Below are 20,426 nucleotides of genomic sequence, written 5' to 3'. Positions count from 1 at the left end.
AATGTCTCAATTTTACTGGCATACATGCATGGTACAAGATACAAAATATGTTTAGAGTACGTGGATTGTGAGAGGAAGAAGCGATGCTAAAGGAATTAGATTAGGAAACGTGCCACTTAAAGTAGTAGAGAAGTTTAGCTATTTGGGCAACAAAACAACTGGTAACGGTCGAAGTAGAGTGGATGTAAAGTGTAGACTGGCACTGGCAAGAAAAGCGTTTCTGAAGAAGAGAAATTTGTTAACAGCGGACATAGATTTAAATGTTAGAAAGTCTTTCCTGAATGTATTTGTCTCGCGCGACCGCTACGGTCGCAGGTTCGAATCCTGCCTCGGGCACGGATGTGTGTGATGTCCTTAGTTTAGTTAGGTTTAAGTAGTTCTAAGTTCTAGGGGACTGATGACCTCAGAAGTTAAGTCCCATAGTGCTCAGAGCCGTTTGAACCATTTTTTGTATTTGTCTGGAGTGTAACCACGTATGTAAGTGAAACAGGGACGATAAAAAGTTGAGACAAAAAGAGAAAAATGCTTTTGAAATGTGGTTCGACAGAATAATGTTGAAAATTAGGTGGATAGATCACATAACTAATGAGGAGGCACCGAATAAAACTGGGAGGGTGAGGGGGCGGCAAGAAATTTGTGGCACAATTTGACCAAAAGAAAAGATATGTTGACACATTCTGAGACATCAAGAGATCCCGAATTTAGTAATGGAGGGATGTGTGTGTGTGGGGGGGGGGGGGGGGGAGGGATGAAAATCGTAAAGGGAGAACAAGAGATGGATATAGTGAGCATATTCAGCAGGATATGGGTTGCAGTGGTTATTCAGAGATGAAGAGGATCGCTCAGGATAAACTAGCATGGAGAGCTGCATGAAACCAGTCTTCGGACTGAAGATCATAACAACAACAACCTACACTATATTGTGTCACACTTTAATACTGTTATTTAAGAAAAATCTGATTATTGAAGCTTCCGTAATAACTATTAGTCTTACAAAATAGTTTAGTGACCGAAACACAATTAAACATTTTTGTTTTTACTCCTGACTAAATTTAATTTTACACCTCATGGATTAATTACCCCCTCCCCCAAGCCGGGGAACACTGTGCTAGATGGTAGTACTAGATATACACAGAACATACGTCCCCATGCTCAAAGCTTCTTATTACTGTAGTGGAATTTATGTGTACCGTCAACCACGAAAGAGTTAAATTATAAAAAACTTAGTATATGGCGCCATGGGAGGTGACCTATGCAGTGGACGTCATAGTAGTATGCAGACTGTGGACTGTGGATGCAGAGGCAGCAATCACACTCTTAATGTGCCTCTAGCTGCATCCTGGTGACGACAGGAACTACTGCTGTAAAAAGACAGCTTACAGACACGGAATTCGCACGACAGCTGAGCATCTGTGTGTGCGTGAGAGTGCGTGTCGCGGGAGGGCCGACGCCCTTCCTGCGGCCAGGCAGGTAATTGCGTGCAATTCAATTAGGCCGGCAACGCCCAGCGGCGGCGAGCGCTGGGGCGACGCCTGGCAGTGTCTGCCCGCCACCCCGCCTCGCGCGTCAACGTCTAATGGTGACCGACAACCGCAGCAAGTGCTCTGTCGCCGTCGCAGCAATGGTGCGTAAACAACACACTCACAGCAGCTGTGCATATCGCAAAATTCACTGCACGAAAATAGATTGTCCCAAACCAGAAGGGAGAGTTATAAGACCATTACTGTTCATAATACACGTAACGGATAGCGTCGGAAGTTGACGAGGTTGTTGGTAAACGAAAGTGCGGTAAAAGTGCACTTACGGTGTAAGCGGCTTTTACGCTGCATGCTGCAATTGGTAATTGTTTGCGCGGTGAATGGTAGGAAGTGAACACGGCGAATAATGACAGAACCAATGAGAAGATAGTGTTGCATGAAATTGCACGGCGATATAATGGAATACATTGAGCAGAATGTTATCGTATATAACAGAATATTTAGCAAAATTTAAACTCTTAGGTTCGTGCGTAACCACAACCTCGGAAGTCGTGCCATTTCGAAGCTACCTCATAAGATTTTTGACACAATCCTTGGGCTTCGCTACAGATCAGTCCTTGTCCAGAACTAGTTTTCTTCCACTCATATACGTTGGCTTCGCGAACTCTCAACCGAATTGTCACATTCCATCCTAACCTAGTCCTCGGACTACGTTACAGGGCAATCTGTCACCACAACAATGTTTTTGTTTTCACAATCGCCGGCCTCGGCAGCTTTCAACCAAACTGTCATAGTCCAACCAAACCAGGCCTCATGTTTCGCTACAGATCAGTTTGTCAGCACGTCTTTGTTTTTTACATTCACCAAAGAAATGCGAAAATCAGTAAGCAACCTTAATATTCATAATAACAAGATCAATAAAAGTTATTCTGGCGCTCTCCGTACCGAAAACATATGTGATCAATTCGTGCTCTCTTCCGAAAGAAATCATTGGATTTAGCGATTCTCACTGGCTACCGTATATTATCACTCTATTGAGTACGAGCAACGTCAACGAATTCCTAACATCCGCACACATTGCAAGAGCCGCTGACTCGTTAAGGGAACAGAAACGCTAGAAAATTTTACTGAAATTCAGGAAGATCTGCAGAGCATCGACTTTTAATATTAGGATTGTGAACTGACTTTCCGAACAAGTAAACATCATGTGTTGCATATAAATAGACGCAATGACCACTACTGTTTTTAAAACTAGAAGTGACATAAACATGTATGCTTCTTTGTGTAAACTAGGGGTTTCATTTTATTTATATAAAACAGCATCAGTGGTGGCACTTTACGCACGATTTTAGATCTCTGTGCCAAATGAAGGAATACCTCAGAAATATACTAGCAGTCGACACTTACAAATGAAAGCGTAAATCGGACGTAAAATGGCACCGCTGACTATGTTTTACAGTAAAAAAATGAAACCCTTACGGGTTCACAGATATGTCCTTTCTGGTAATTGCATGGACGGATTTAAATATCTTTCTTGGTGACTTTGCTATTTGAACAGGTTAATCAAAAACTGTAAGTCCTTAGTATAATACAACAAAGTAAAATTAATTTACTGTTCAAACCGTAAATTGGTACTGCATTCTTCCTCAAACAGCTGGAACACTTCTTTAACCATATACATAATACATTTAACTCAATACCACCTTCTTTTGCTCCTACATTAAGAATAACTACCCGTTCTTGAAAGATTTCTATTACGTGTCTCTCTTTTATTACATGTTATCGCTATTTCTCATTTACTGTCCCATTTCTTCTCAAATTCTTTATAATCTTCGCATATTTGAACTAACTCACTCGTATACACCATCATTTCCTCCATTCTTGTACCTTCAACCACAGTTATCAGCCCCCATCCAGTGTGCTGCTCCCACAGTTATTCATTTCTTTTTACTCCTCTTCTCCTACCTTCGTCATATGATACTACCTGTTTATACTTGGGCTCAGTTCAGCAATTCCTATACTAAGTGGGCCCTTCCCTCTGATCAACGACAGGGCAAATCCTCACCATTGAGGCATATCGGTTCTCATTTGAGCTCTACATCTCACTCAATCTTTTATTGCAGACGCTGTCTCTCCAATTTTTTGAACCTCTTCCCTAGTTTGTTTCTAATGCTTTTGAAAAACCTGATCGCAATAAAAACTGACTTCATCTCTGCTTTGCCTGCACTTTTTTGCTTGGTTGTAAATACTTACATTCTTTCATGTATGAGCAGTGTCGATAGTTAACGCATCTGACTTTCTATCTTTCAAAAAAATTCCCTAGTTCTTAAGGAATGCTCTTAGTTATTCGTAGATTTCAAGATAAGAGACATTAGTATACGGAAGTAATCACAAATAGCTAGCTTGTTACAAAAAATGCAGTTACACACAGTTATCTGCTTCATAATATGGTCTCTGGCTTAACAGAATGATGTATACATCTTAAATATGTTTAAAGCTGATCGTACTGCGTGAAATGTCTATTGCATTTTCGTATTAATATATCGTAAACCGTCTATACAGCCTAACCGCATTCAAAATTTACGTAGGAATGGATACTGAAAATAAAACCTTTCATTGTGTAATAACGCATCAAATACGGTAGCAGAACTACATACGTAATCAAACTGCCTATTGGCTTCTGTCTCGGGTTCTTCGGCCGACGTTCATCTAATGATTTTTCTGACGTTTCGCCAGCACGTGTGGCTGGCATTGTCAAAGCTTCACCCTTCATTGCCGGTGGTGAACTGGCAATGGATGGTGAAGCTTTGACAATGCCAGCCACTCGTGCTGGCGAAACGTCAGAAAAATCATTAGATGAACGTCGGCCGAAGAACCCGAGACAGAAGCCAATAGGCAGTTTGTCAAAAGTGGCCACGAAAGCCTTAACAATTTTTTACATACGTAATCTTTTTCCTTATCGTAAATTAAATCGAGCGAAAATTACACACTTTCATTCTATCAGTTTAACACAACATCAAAGATTAAGTTACAAAAGTTACAAAAGTTACAAGCCAGGTCAGCTATGTAATTTTTCTACATGCACCGGCTTTTTTTTACCTTTTCATATCTTTATCGTATGCAAAGTGTTTATAATATTAATGATTTGAATATAATATTTGAAGCTGTGGCTTTAACGTAATTGATTTTAGTAGTACCTGTCTTTCTCTTTCCAACAACAGAGTCGTAATATAATTCCACTATTGAGCTCAGTATCAACACAATTACGACTGCCTAGCAAATATTCAATATCCTTGCTTCACTTGATATGGTTTCTTCAAGTTATTATTTTCTTAAGCTCTTTTATCCTTGGTTTCAAAATATAAGCTCTAGAAGCTTAATTTGTTTTAAATTACAAGATGGAAACTAATTTTTCCTTTTTAATTACCTTGGACTTATTATTTATTCTTTTAACTCAACATGAGTACAGCCAGTTAGTCGTAGGTGTGTTTTCCAAAATGACACAGCTCGAAGTTCTAGTTTCGATTGCTTATTTTGGACATCTTTCGTTTGATTCTCACATCATTCTTCTCTTCCTTAATTTCTTGCACTGCTTTCTGGATCTCATTTTCAAATTGTTTTTTTAACTCTAGTGCCACATTGCTTCTTGAGTCCTATCAACTGCTAATTATATCTACCTTTAAATTTGCTCTATCATTGAGATTTGATTCGATCCCCTTTATCCTTAGCTGTTATACTTATCACCTCAGATTTGACTTCTTTAGTTATTCATAATAACAATTGTTGATGGTGTTGGGTCAGCAACCAGCCACAAATTTACTTTCAGTTCCTTCATTCAAAGGGTATCGTCACCGGTTTCGAATCGTTGTGATTCATCTTCAGTCAGTTTACGCGCTTTCCTTATAACATGTGGTGCGTTTTTTACAGATTAATTGTCCTAAAATATAAATAATACATAATTATAAGCACACCACACACAGATGGTTGCGTTATAGATTTTCGTTTGATGTGACTTACGTGAAATGTCGGTTTGGAGTGTTCGTTTTCATAACATTCGTCCAACAGAAGTGGATACATTTCCACTGCATTCTTATTGTTGCACACGTAAATTTTTCTCACTGAACACTTTAGATTTGTCACTGAAAAGATTTCTACTATGCACCACATGTTTTGATGCGTACAAAGAGCTTACATACATAACAGTATCAAAGTTGCTATGATATATCGTAACGTTTGAAGATGTCCTATGTTTGGAAATGGATCAAATATTCACTTATGCAACTGAAATGCTTTTTACACTAGTACAGAGACATTGATACTGTTACAATGTGTGTGTACCACATTTCGTCACTTGAGAATTATAAACATGCATTATGTGGAAAATTGTACCCTATCACTTTGGCACTTCTTTAAAAAACAAAATTAATATCTGAATAACATTTTATGTTATTAGACTTTAACAACAATTATTTCATGGTCTGTATTAAGTATGGGAATAAATATGCGCGGTCGGGAAGTTGTCAGTGACATTATTGATATACGAAAAGGTATATATTAGCCAAACTGGTACGATGAATTACGAAGAGTCTTCACTGAGGGTACTACAGCCACATACTTATTGAAAGAATACAGAATTTTTTCTACTCAGGCTATTATTTCGTTTCACAGCCAGTTTCGACTTTTCAGGTCATTATACAGTTTTTATTTAAATTAGAAACAGTCTTGGTTACATCTTAATTCTTTTATCAATGACGCGTTTCCTCTTCGTGGGGCGTCTTTTTTCAGAAAAGTTATAAAAATGACAGGCAATTCGCAGTTTTCGTTTTCATTACTTTTGCTTTACAAAAATTGAACTATTGTTTACGTTTTGGCAGTTATTTACTGATAGATAAAATGATTTCAGAATCTACTACGTAAACAAATACTAAAAATGTAAACATAAACAAAAAAAACGTATGAGAAGCAGCTGTCCAATTCGTATGCTACGCTGGCTGCAGCTCTCAAACCTGTGAGAAACAAGTCAAAGATTATGGTAGGTCAACACACACGTCATATAATGTCGGACATCAAATTTCAAATTTAGAAATATTTACTACGCGGAAAATTACAGCTAGATGTGTTGGAAACTGCGTTAAATTGTTTTTAATGAGTATTGATATTGTTGTAAAAGTTACTAGAAAGTGGTATTAAGTGACAGAGACAGAATTTTAACTTTGTAGGAGTTTGTTGGTAGAATGTTAGATAACGGAGATTGTTAATGACACTTGGAGTTCAACAGTACCACTTTGGAACTTGATGATAGAACGAAACTAATTTTCGATAACGTGACAATACACTGATGAGCAGAATATTGTGATCACTACTCACCACGAGATAGATTTCTGCCTGGTGACATTTCGGTACAAGACACGGTAAAGAAAATAGAAAACTAAGGACAAACGACTGGGGAATAATTCTAGTGACAATAACGGCCTCAAATGGGGAAATCCCCTCATCAGAGGCTTTGACGAAGGGCAGACAGCTATGGCCCGGTGCATGGCAACAAGCGTCTCAGAAATGACGAGTCTGGTCGGCTGACCGCGAGCTGCAGCCGTAAATATGTGTGGCAAATGGTTGAAGGACGGTGAAACTACGAGTAGCTGACGGAGGTGCTGGACGTCCAAACCTAATCAAGGAACGCGGAGGTGAGAGGATTACCTGCTCCGTAAAGCAGGATAAGCGTTGGTCTGTGACATCTCTGATGACAGAGTACAATCCTCGAGAAGGCTCAAGTGTTTCGGAGTACAGTGTTCAACCCAACGTCATCGTCAGTTACGTTGAGGGCAGGGTATCATCGAGATTGGAAGGCGAATCAATGAAAACGTGTCACCTGGTCGAATGAATCACGTTTTTTGCTACACCAGATCAAGGATAGTGTCCAGATTCGCCGTCATCTGGGCGAATGGCTGCTTAAAAGTGCACCGAAACACAGACACAGGCTGGTGGGGATAGCATTAGGGTGGATGGAGTTCAGATGAGATGTCATTGGATTTGTGATAGTAACCTGAAGGCTGTGGACTACGTGAATATTACTGCGGACCACATGCATCCTTTCGTGCTTCATGGCTTCCGACGACGATGGCATCTCCCAGGAAGATTAAAGGTAGCGTCAAAAGTGCAGAATCGTCCCATAATGGCCTGAAGAACATGACGGCGAACTCCTGCTGATGTTTCACCCTCCAAATCCACCTAATCTGTACCCGATGGAGCGGGTTACAAACCACCGGCCCGCGATTTAAGAGACCTGCATGTAGACGTCTGCTGCCACCTCCGGAAACCTACCAAGGTCTTGCCGAATCCGTACCAAGCAGAATGGCTGCTGCGCTGAGTTTCTTATTTGGCCCTACAAGCTGTTAAGTGGTCATAATGTTTTGGCTGATCAGTATACAAAGTGTCCCACAAACACCGAGAAGCTTTAGGGTCATCAAAACAAAACAAAAAAATCCAATAAACATGGGTTGTAAAATGCGTACCTTAAGAGCCGTGAGCACTTGCTCATCTTCGCTAGTGTGAAACACATCTCTTCAACTGAACAAGTACTCATGTCTTTTAAGCTGTGTATTTTAGAGCCCAGGTTTACTAGACTTTTTTTCTTGTTTTGGTGTAAGCAAGCTGTCCCTCAAGGTTATCAGTGTTTTCCTTGAACACCATGTATAAAGTACCTGCAAATACCCGCCATGTAATAATAAACCTAGAACGACTGTACAGCTTTTTAAGGAATTTATGAAGTTCTTAAAATGCATTTTAAACCGTCCGTTCGCAGTTGCACCACAAATCATCCGCAGTTACGGTATTTTTGTGAAGAATGGATCAGACAAATTCTCTGTCTAGAAAAATAGTTAGCTGTTGAACTTTCAGACTGTTTCTTCACATCCGTTTACAATTTAACCTGTGGTATAGGTATGATGAACACTGTCTTCTTACTCATTGGCCATACCAGGTCAGGAGACTGCACCAGCTAATAAATGAATTCACTACATGAGGAGGCTGTTCAGGAGGCGGCTGGACGAGCACGAGCGCTAACGCTCCCTCGCCACCTGAGTAGTGAATGCTCGCGGTAAAATGGGCTGTCAGACGTCATTACGGAGCGAAGGGGAAGCGAGAACCGTGCGCTGTCTCCAGAGCAACGACAATACGTTAAGTTGGCCGCAGTTTCCAACGCAAGCGTATATACTAGTAGTTAATGGCCCAGTTCTTAAAGGGTGAAGCAACTCTTTTGAAATCGATGAAAAGCAGCATTATGGCCGAGTTAGGAACTTGAAAGTGAAGATTGGGCATACTAATATCAGTTATCGGGTTACAACCATGTCATTGCAGGATGCCTAGCTACGGACAAGCAGTTGAGTGGTAAGAGTCCACATCTGCCCCTGGAAATGTCTTACAATTTAAAACCTGGTTCCTAAATCTCTGTCTTACTATTCTATAATCTATCTGAACCCTTCGAGTACCTCCAGGCCTCTTCCATGTATACAACCTTCTTTTATGATTCTTGAACCAAGTGTTAGCTATGATTAAGTTATGCTCTGTGCAAAATTCTACCAGGCGGCTGCCTCTTTCATTTCTTACCCCCATTCCATATTCACCTACTACGTTTCCTTCTCTTCCTTTCCTACTACCGAATTCCAGCTACCATAAGAAAAAAGCGTGATTTCAACGCTGAGTGTCGCGGTTCTGACTTCCTTAGCAGGTACGACGAAAGGAGTTAAATGTAGGTAAGAGGAGGTGCGACGACTCAAATGGCTCAAATGGCTCTGAGCACTTTGGGACTTAACATCTGAGGTCATCAGTCCCCTAGAACTTAGAACTACATACACCTAACTAACCTAAGGACATCACACACATCCATGCCCGAGGCAGGATTTGAATCTGCGACCGTAGCAGTCGCGCGGTTCCGGATTGAAGCGCCTATAACCGCTCGGCCACCGTGTCCGGCGCTAATTATGAGTAAATTGTTGTTTTTATATAAATTTTCACATTTTTGACAACATAATTATTACACTTAATATTTCTAACACATCATCCTGAATACTCGCATGTGTACAATGTAGTAATTTGTGTAAGCTTGACAGAACATAATCTGTGATCACTGAAGATATTTATACGTCTGTTTCTGTTCATTCAGGTGCGCAAAGATCTTCACAATGCTTTGAGACTTCCTCCAGAGTAGTGTTTTGCTTTGGTGTGAGTTCTTTGCACGTACTGGATTCTATACGCCATCTTTGTCGCTTCAGTGTTTACAGAGTGTGATGGTGTATGTTACGTAACACGAAAGGAAAAGTAGCCTGTGACCATTGTTAGTATATTTATTTTCATTTTTACTTTCACATTTATCTTTTCGTTCATCTATTATGTCAAAGACTTCCACAAAACTATCAGTCATACACTATTATCTTTCCTTGCTAGAGAGTGCCACAAGTTACCCCAAATCCGTGACACAAGGTGAACATGCCGTACTAATCCACATAAATCCACCTGATAGAGGTTTAAACATCCAAAACGCGTCGTGGATATGAATAAATAGTGACTGGTAATATAAATTTGTTTTTCCATTCAACATTCTTACTTAAACATATGGTTCAAGTACTTGTATTTTTTTTTTAAGCAAAAAGTCAATCAGTGGAAATTCCTTGTATTAAGAGGCAGCTGTTAACACACAGAAACGATTTCACATCGGAGAATCGAGATTTCTTACGAGAACAACCAACAACCGTTCTGGTTCTGGTCTCTATTGCTGCTGTGCAGACCGTACGCGAAATTTAGGGTCTTGTTCTCGGATCTGGTATCAGAATACTCGACTTCCTCTCAGATTCCCAGCACTGCACCAACGAATGTAACAGCAGACTTCCTCTATTGTGAAGTGAATTAATAGCGTGTGCTCTGATGCAACCGTGATCAACATAATCACTGTCATGTGGCAGCTGGCTGCATTGAACTGACACTTTTGTGGACCAGCCTCGCTGCCAATCAGTGCCACGCCCTGGGCAGCGGCTGGTACAGCTCTAACGTCATCGTTACCCAAGTACGCCATCTGTGTCTGCAGGGTACGCCGTCGCCCGAACAGATCCGGCGCTTCGACGTCACCCTGGACGACCCGGGCTGCGTGTACTTCTCCGGAGACGTCGTCAGCGGCAAAGTGCGTGTCGACTTGGACAACTGCCTCACCGTTCAAGGTAACAGCGGCGCCGCACTCACACCTAATTTGCCAAATGCTGCGCTAAAAAGGGTTTCCTTATAGCTTGAAATGAGGCTAAGATTCCATCATTATATTTGGTCTCCACGCATTTGTATTATTTGGTCTCCACGCATTTGTATTATCACTAAAACGAATTAGTTTGCTGAATCGTAAAAATACTTTCTCCAAGTAGCTCGGTTCCATTGCATTTTCCCTGCAACTATGTCGTCTTCTGGTTCATATAACGCGAGGTGACCCCGTGATTAAGACACTGGTACCCTCATTTAGGAGTAGTAAAGTTCTATTCTCTGACGGGCTATCCTCACTTAGGTTTGAACTGGATGGGATGTATCCTTCGTGGTCGAGACCGTTCTCCATCCTTTTTCCAAGACGAACAGTAAATACTCCTAGTGGCAACCACTGAGACATTTAGCATCAGTGTGACAGTAGCACACTTCATCAGAAAATAAGATTCTTTACTGGCTAATAAAGTATTCGAATTTATTTAGTAACTGATAAAAGATTTGCCATATGCTACACATGTAAAATCGATTTAAAAGGAATTACTGCATCTAACAATATTAAGATAATTTTCTACTCAAAGAGGGGTAAATGATAATGTACAATGGTAGTTCTAAATTGTTAACAAAACGCCAATCGGATACAGAAAAATACTACTGCACTCGAACATTGATTACGCTGTGATCACAGTATGGAGGTCAAAAGTAAGCCCTCTCTGAATGTATTCAAGGAAATTTACCTACAATAACAAAACAGTACTGTATCAATTAATTCATATACAGATGAAAGCAATGCTTTTTGAGAACACTATGGTTTAATCAATGACCATTACTTTACACATTGCCACCAGCAACAAACAATTCACATACAGGGTCTTAGTGGTATAAATGCAGATATTTTTATCGGTGACTGAGGACAGTGTATTGAACAACATTAGCCTGTATTTACGTCATCTGCAGACTAATAATTACAGCTATGAGAAATAGTATGTTTTTAAGTTGGTTACTGCCGGCCGTAGTGGCCGAGCGGTTCTAGGCACTTCAGTCTGGAACCGCGCGACCGTTACGTTCGCAGGTTCTAATCCTGCCTCGGGCATGGATGTGTGTGATGACCTTAGGTCAGTTAGTTTAGGTAGTTCTAAGTTATAGGGGACTGATGACCTCAGATATTAAGTCCCATAGTGCTCAGAGCCATTTAAGTTGGTTAGTACCTCCAAGTACTAATACATGTGGCAAGAACAAATCATTAACGTTTATTTCCCTCAGGCAGCAGGTCGGGTGTTGAAGTGACACGTGGACAGAAAACAATTAGTATAACAAAGGAAACGAATAACTGGGAGTGATGCATCATCCGATGGCCTGTGGTAATCCGATGGAAGTGTTTGCGTTTGGCGAATACATGGAGAACGCTACTCGCCATTATGTGTAGTGCCAACAGTGAAGTGCCCAGTAAGTGATGTTACAATATGAGGGTGTTTTTCTTGGTTTGGGTGTTGTCACCCTGTTGTGGTTAAAGAAACGCGAAAAGATATAAACACACTTTACAGCATTGTGTACTGTGTACGGTAGAGGAATAATTAAAAACGATGATTATATCAGTATGACAGAGCACCTGTTTATAAAGCAGCATCTGTGAGGCAACGTTTTATGGACGGTAACATTCCTGAAACGGACTGGCCCGCCAAGACTACCGACCTGAACCCACAGTGGCACCTTTAAGATGAGTTAGAGCGTCTACTTTGCTGCAAACATCAGCGTCCAACATTTCTACCTACTCCGATATCGCCTCTTGAGGATGGACTTCCATTCCCCCCAGGGACATTCAGAGACATCACTGAAAGTGTCCCCAGCAAAGTCCAGGCTATCGTGAAGTCGAAGGGTGGGCACACCCAGTATTAACCTCCACTAATAGGAGTCCTAATACCCTTGATCAGATAATTTATCAATGAAATCTTGGCGTTGTCAGTTACTACTGCATTGCGTTTTCCGCTGCATAAAACATATGTAACTATTTTGGGTAGTTTGCCTGCAGGTCTTCAATACCAATAACGGCATTTTTATTCCATGGCCTTCTTTTGGCACCAATTTGAAAAATCTAAGCAAAATTTCGGTCCACTATCTACCAAATCTTGTGCCTTTTAATATTAACGAATTGGCAATTTCTTCACTCACCCCATCTTTCTCTTTAGCATATCACTTTTTATGGGTGGACGTTTAAAACCATTTTGTTCAGAGTAATCATCGTCTGATGTTACCGGTAGTGGAAAACAGTTGGAAACCCTGTTCCGCCTATCTGATGGGTGCTCAAAAATAGTGCTTCTCCACTGCACCCTCTGTGCGCCTGGCAGGAACTACAAGTGTGGTATCATCTAGTTCTAGATCTAGTTCTACAAGTGTGGTACCATACGCCTGCTTTGCAGACAACCCTGCTTACTCCGCTGTACCGCGTGGAGCCTCTATGCCCGTAGATACAGCATCATCTGCAATTCTGCAAGCAATCTTTACTATTTAAAACTTTTGGGATTGGCTGGCTTGTATTTGGCGCGGCACTCTCCTCTCTGGTATTACGTTATGCCTGAATATTGTGGTTTTACTAAGTGTATTGTCTCCTACGTTTAGTATTAGATGTATCATTATTAAAACTGTCATTAGTTAAATCAGGGACAATGCTAACTGTAATCATCGGTCGATTTCTAACCAAGATAAAGTTACGGACATATCATTATAAGACCTGTTCCCGGTTTTGAAGTCATCCTGCCCTTCGCTTCGTTTTCTAAAACACTAATCCCGCCATCGGCACATAAGTGGTTCGCGGGCGTCATGAGAACATTGACCCAGTAGTAGTTACGTTTGGCATATTCTGTACGCATCGGACTATTCTGAAGTTCTCAATCTTAGTTTCCACTCAATGAAGGAACCTGACAAACTTGCCGATCTCTTGGAGCTGATACTAATGATTCTTGTACAGAGATTAGGAGTTTGTGTTGTAGATCTTTAAACGTACTTCGTTGTCTGTGTGCCCAATTATCTTAACTTATCCCAGCAATACTTACAGAAACTCTTGAGTGAGATTGATACTTGCATGCTATCCAGACTTAGAGAAATGCTTCTTCTTGGACATCTTTTGAGCTATACTCACAAAGAAATTTGTTCCCGAAATCCTCAACAGTGCTACAAGAACCGACACTTTCAGATGCCTACTTATGCTATCACTAACAATATAATTTACAATGAATGATATAAGTTATTTGTGGTTCCATGTTATAAGCAGTAGTTTAGCACAAAGACTGATTTATGGCGTACTGTTATTTAAAAACGTTTCGCGGACTTGTTGTTCCTTAACAAACGTGCGATTTGTTTCTTGCAGATCACTTGTTAGAACACTGCGATCCTATATTATTGTACCCTGTACTTCTTGAAGCTGATCTGAAACAGAAGCTTTGCACTGTAATTGCTGCTCTTTTATTTCAGGTAGATAACTCTGAAGTCTAGGGGTACAGTGTTTGGCCAGCGTTCATAACGTTTTGGGTCTCAGGTTCGAACCTGACCATTGCTTAAATTTTGAAGAAAAATCATCAGAAATGGCGGCCTAAGACATCCGGCATAAGAGGCACCCTCGTACTGCCAACGGCGTTGTCAAAGAGAGTGGAGGAGCGGACAGACGCTCATGAAACTCCCTTCTCTTTCGGGTGGGGAACTGCCCCTAAAAGGCGGAAGAATCAGCAATGATCAACGGCATGAGGACGCAGAAGGCAGTGGTTCAAATGGTTCAAATGGCTCTGAGCACTATGGGACTCAACATCTTAGGTCATAAGTCCCCTAGAACTTAGAACTACTTAAACCTAACTAACCTAAGGACATCACACACACCCATGCCCGAGGCAGGATTCGAACCTGCGACCGTAGCAGTCCCGCGGTTCCGGACTGCAGCGCCAGAACCGCTAGACCACCGCGGCCGGCAAAGGCAGTGGAAACTGCTGCATGAAATATACATAATGTATATCCACAGGACATGTAGCCTGATGTTGAAAAAGTTTCATGATGATCTCTCCAGTGTCAAACGATTCCTGTCTAATCCCCCACTCGCACCTCGCATGTCCGGGAGGGATTGCCATGAGGGGAGGGTGGGGGGGAGTGACCATGAGAAAAAGACTGAATAACCAACCAAAGGGAAACGTTCTACAAATCGAGGTGTGTAATGTCAGAAGTATGAATATGTTAGAGAAGCTAGAAACTTTGAAAACGGAAATGCTAAGGCTCAATCTAGATGTAGTGACGTTCAGTGAAATGAAGTGGTATAATCGGAGTTGCCTTCATTTTGAGCAGGAAGGCAGGGCAGAAAGTGAGTTACTGCGGTCAGTTCAATGGTAGGTTTGATCAAATCAGAATAGATAGCAAACCAGCACCGACAACAATAGTTCAGATATACATGCCGACGACGCAAGGAAAAGATGAAGAGATAGAGAAAGTATATGAAGATATCGATAGTTGAAATGTAATTACGTAAAAGGAAATGAAAATCTAATAGTCATGGGGGACTGGAATGTGGTTATAGGGGAAGTAGTAGAAGAAAAGATTAGAGAGAATATGGGCATGGAAGTAGAAATGAAAGATTACTTGAGGTCTGCAATAAATTTCAGCTATTCATAGTGAATATTCTGTTCAAGAATCACAAGATTAGGACGTATACTTGGAAAAGGCGGGGAGAGACGGGAGTATTCCAGCTTATATTACTTCATTGACAATCAAAGATTCCGAAAGAATATATCGGATTGTAAGAGGTACCCGGCAGCAGATATACTCAGATCACAATTTAGTGATGATGAAGACTAGGTTGAAAGTTAAGAGAATAGTCAGGAAGAATCAATGCGCAATGAAATGGGATACGGAAGTATTAAGGAATGAAGTGATATGCTTGAAGTTCTCTGAGTTAATGAACAGCTCAGTAGCTACGTCGTTTGGAGAGGAATGGACATCTCGAAAGAGTGCAATCACAAAAGAAGGAAAGAAAAACTTAGGTACAAGGAAAGTAACTGTGAAGTAACCGTTGGCAACAGAAGAAATACTTCAGCTGATCTACGAAATAAGGAAGTACAATAAAGTTAGGGAAATTTAGGAATACAAAAATTTAAGTCACTTAGAAATGAAATAAATAAATAAAGCTATGGCGAAATGGCTGAATGAAAACGTGAAGAAATCGAAAAGGACTGACTCCGCATACGGGAAAATAAAGCAACCTTTGGTGAAATTAAAAGCAAGGGCGGTAACGTTGAGAGTGCGTAATAAGAGGAGAGAGCGATAAGTCGAAAGAGTAGAGTGAAGGGCTATGTGAGGGGAACGACTTGTCTGATGACGTGATAGAAGAAGAAACAGGTGACAACGGGGAAGAATCAAAATTTAAAAGCGCTTTAAGTTCAAATGAGGCGGAAGGGATCGATAAAATTCCACTGGAATTTCTAAAATCGTTGTGAGAAGTGGCAACAAAACGACCACTCACGTTGGTGTGTAGAAGTATGAGTCTGGCGATATACCATCTGACTTTCCGAAAAACAGCATCCACTGTTCTGTATATAGCAAGAACCGACAAGTGCGAGAATTGTCGCACAATGAGCTTAACAGCTAATGCACACGAGTTTATGAAAACAATAAGATACAGAAGAATGGAAAAGAAAATTGAGGATCTGTTAGATGACGATCAGTTTGACCTTAGAAAAGGTAAGGGCACCAGAGATGCCGTTCTCACGTTGCGATCGATAGTGAAAGAAAGGCTGAAGAAAATAAAGACACTTTTTTTTCGAATTGGAAAAAGCGTTCGACAGTGTCAAATCATGTATGATGTTCGAAATTCTGAGAAAAATGGGTGTAAGCTATAGAGAAAGACGTGTAATATACAATATGTACAAGAACGAAGGTGGGACAGAAAGACTGGAGGAGCAAGAACGAAGCGCTCGGATCAAAACATGTATACATTGAAGAACCAATGACGGAAATAAAGCAAAGATTAAACAGTGGGATTAAAATTCAAGGTGAAATGATATCAACGATAAGATTCGCTGCTGACATTGCTATCTTCAGTGAAAGTGAAGAAGATTTGTAGGATCTGTTGAATGTAATTAGCAGTCTAATGAGTATAGAATACAAATTTAGAGGAAGTCAAAGAAAGACGAAAGTAACGAGAAGCAGCAGAAATGAGAACTGCGGGAAACGAAAGATCAGAATTGGGGATTAAGGATTTGACGGTATGAAGGAATTCTGCTACCGATGCAGCAAAATAATCCGTGAAAGGCGAAGCAAGGAGGACACGAAAAGCATACTAGCACTGACGAAAGGGCATTCCTGGCCTTCATAAGTCTCTTAATATCAAACGTAGCTCTTAATTTCAGAAATAAATTTCTGAGAATTTATGTTTGGACCACAGCATTCCATGATAGTGAAACATGAATTGTGGGAAAACCAAAACGAAATAGATTCGAAGCATTTGAGATTTGGTGCTACAGAAGAACGTTGAAAGATAGGTGGACTAATAAGATAAGAAATGAGGAGATTCTCCGCGATGAAGAAAGGAATATATGGAAAATACTGAAAAGAAGAAGGGACAGGATGGTAAGACATCTGTTAACACATCAGGAAATAGCTTCCACGATACTAGAGAAAACTGTAGAGGCTAAAAACTGTAGAGAATAACAGAGATTGGAATACATCCAATTGCTACTCTGAGATGAAAATGTTGGCTCAAGAATGGAACTCGTGTCGGGCCGTATTAAACCAGGTGGAAGGCTGATGACCAATCATCATCATCATCCAATTCGATCATTAAATGATGTGGCCTCTCGAGTCGTGGATTCAGGTAGCCTTTCAGCAGTTCTCTCCAAGTGTAACGGTCTTGGGCAGTTCTCTGACATGTGCTACCAGCGATCTTCTTGATATCTTCGTCCCATCTGACCAGTGGTCTTCCTTTAGGCCTTTGATGCTCTCTAGGACTCCAGTATTAGCTTCGTCCATCTGCCGTCTTTCCTTCTCGCGACGTGGCCAGCCCACTGCCATCTCAAGGGGCCTACTGTCAGTCTACTGACTGGTTTGATGCGGCCCGCCACGAATTCCTTTCCTGTGCTAACCTCTTCATCTCAGAGTAGCACTTGCAACCTACGTCCTCAATTATTTGCTTGACGTATTCCAATCTCTGTCTTACTCTACAGTTTTTGCCCTCTACAGCTCCCTCTAGTACCATGGAAGTCATTCCCTCATGTATTAGCAGATGTCCTATCATCCTGTCCCTTCTCCTTATCAGTGTTTTCCACATATTCCTTTCCTCTCCGATTCTGCATAGAACCTCCTCATTCCTTACCTTATCAGTCCACCTAATTTTCAACATTCGTCTATAGCATCGCATCTCAAATGCTTCGATTCTCTTCTGTTCCGGTTTTCCCACAGTCCATGTTTCACTACCATACAATGCTGTACTCCAGACGTACATCCTCAGAAATTTCTTCCTCAAATTAAGGCCGGTATTTGATATTAGTAGACTTCTCTTGGCCAGAAATGCCTTTTTTGCCATAGCATGTCTGCTTTTCATGTCCTCCTTGCTCCGTCCGTCATTGGTTATTTTACTGCCTAGGTAGCAGAATTCCTTAACTTCAATGACTTCGTGACCATCAATCCTGATGTTAAGTTTCTCACTGTTCTCATTTCTACTACTTCTCATTACCTTCGTCTTTCTCCGATTTACTCTCCAACCATACTGTGTACTCATTAGACTGTTCATTCCGTTCACAGATCATTTAATTCCTCTTCTCTTTCACTCAGGATAGCAATGTCATCAGTGAATCGTATCATTGATATCCTTTCACCTTGTATTTTAATTCCACTCCTGAACCTTTCTTTTATTTCCATCATTGCTTCCTCGATGTACAGAATGAAGAGTAGGGGCGAAATGCTATAGCCTTGTCTTACACCCTTCTTAATACGAGCACTTCGTTCTTGATCGTCCACTCTTATTATTCCCTCTTGGTTGTTGTACATATTGTATATGACCCGTCTCTCCCTATAGCTTACCCCTACTTTTTTCAGAATCTCGAACAGCTTGCACCATTTTATATATTGTAGAACGCTTTTTCCAGGTCGACAAATCCTATGAAAGTGTCTTGATTTTTCTTTAGCCTTGCTTCCATTATTAGCCGTAACGTCAGAATTGCCTCTCTCGTCCCTTTACTTTTCCTACAGCCAAACTGATCGTCACCTAGCGCATTCTCAATTTTTTTTTTTTTTTCATTCTTCTGTGTATTATTCTTGTAAGCAGCTTCGATGCATGAGCGGTTAAGCTGATTGTGCGATAATTCTCGCACTTGTCAGCTCTTGCCGTCTTCGGAATTGTGTGGATGATGCTTTTCCCCAGGAGCAACAGTGTCCCTAATTTGCTGGGAAGTGGCGGTGCGGTCCCCTACGGCACTGCGTAGGATCCTACGGTCTTGGCGTGCATCCGTGCGTCGCTGCGGTCCGGTCCCAGGTCGACGGGCACGTGCACCTTCCGCCGACCACTGGCGACAACATCGATGTACTGTGGAGACATCACGCCCCACGTGTTGAGCAATTCGGCGGTACGTCCACCCGGCCTCCCGCATGCCCACTATACGCCCTCGCTCAAAGTCCGTCAACTGCACATACGGTTCACATCCACGCTGTCGCGGCATGCTACCAGTGTTAAAGACTGCGATGGAGCTCCGTATGCCACGGCAAACTGGCTGACACTGACGGCGGCGGTGCACAAATGCTGCGCAACTAGCGCCATTCGACGGCCAACACCGCGGTTCCTGGTGTGTCCGCTGTCCCGTGCGTGTGATCATTGCTTGTACAGCCCTCTCGCAGTGTCCGGAGCAAGTATGGTGGGTCTGACACACCGGTGTCAATGTGTTCTTTTTTCCATTTCCAGGAGTGTATTTCATTCCTCAGCGACTTATATTTCTGTATTCCTGATTTTCCCGGAACATGTTTGTACTTCCTCCTTTCATCAATCAACTTAAGTAATTCTTCTGTTACCCATGGTTTCTTCGCAGCTACCTTCTTTGTACCTATGTTTTCCTTTCCAACTTCTGTGATGGCCCTTTTTAGAGATGTCCATTCCTCTTCAACTGTACTGCCTACTGCGCTATTCCTTATTGCTGTATCTATAGCGTTAGAGAACTTCAAACGTATCTCGTCATTCCTTAGTACGTCCGCATCCCACTTCTTTGCGTATTGATTCTTCCTGACTAATGTCTTGAACTTCAGCCTACTCTTCATCACTACTATATTGTGATCTGAGTCTATATCTGCTCCTGGGTACGCCTTACAATCCAGTATCTGATTTCGGAATCTCTGTCTGACCATGATGTAATCTAATTGAAATCTTCCCGTATCTCCCGGTCTTTTCCAAGTATACCTCCTCCTCTTGTGATTCTTGAACAGGGTATTCGCTATTACTAGCTGAAACTTGTTACAGAACTCAATTAGTCTTTCTCCTCTTTCATTCCTTGTCCCAAGCCCATATTCTCCTGTAACCTTTTCTTCTACTCCTTCCCCTACAACTGCATTCCAGTCGCCCATGACTATTAGATTTTCGTCCCCCTTTACATACTGCATTACCCTTTCAATACCCTCATACACTTTCTCTATCTGTTCATCTTCAGCTTGCGACGTCGGCATGTATACCTGAACTATCGTTGTCGGTGTTGGTCTGCTGTC

The 20,426-nt window shown here is 41.4% G+C and overlaps 1 protein-coding gene across 1 annotated transcript in view; it reads left to right on the top strand.

Moving 5' to 3' along the window:
- The first annotated feature begins 1,576 nt into the window (after window positions 1-1,576).
- The window catches only part of LOC126199591 (arrestin domain-containing protein 17-like), a 189,911-nt gene continuing 171,061 nt past the window's right edge, over window positions 1,577-20,426 (top strand). The window contains exons 1-2 of the mRNA XM_049936517.1: window positions 1,577-1,624; window positions 10,558-10,687. Of these exons, the coding sequence (XP_049792474.1) occupies window positions 1,577-1,624; window positions 10,558-10,687 (178 nt within the window). The remainder of the gene's footprint in view (window positions 1,625-10,557; window positions 10,688-20,426) is intronic.

This window comes from Schistocerca nitens, chromosome 8 (genome assembly GCF_023898315.1).
Source record: "Schistocerca nitens isolate TAMUIC-IGC-003100 chromosome 8, iqSchNite1.1, whole genome shotgun sequence".
Taxonomy (NCBI): domain Eukaryota; kingdom Metazoa; phylum Arthropoda; class Insecta; order Orthoptera; family Acrididae; genus Schistocerca; species Schistocerca nitens.
Note: the sequence above shows the minus strand (reverse complement) of the source record. Positions and strands in the feature narration are given on the sequence as shown.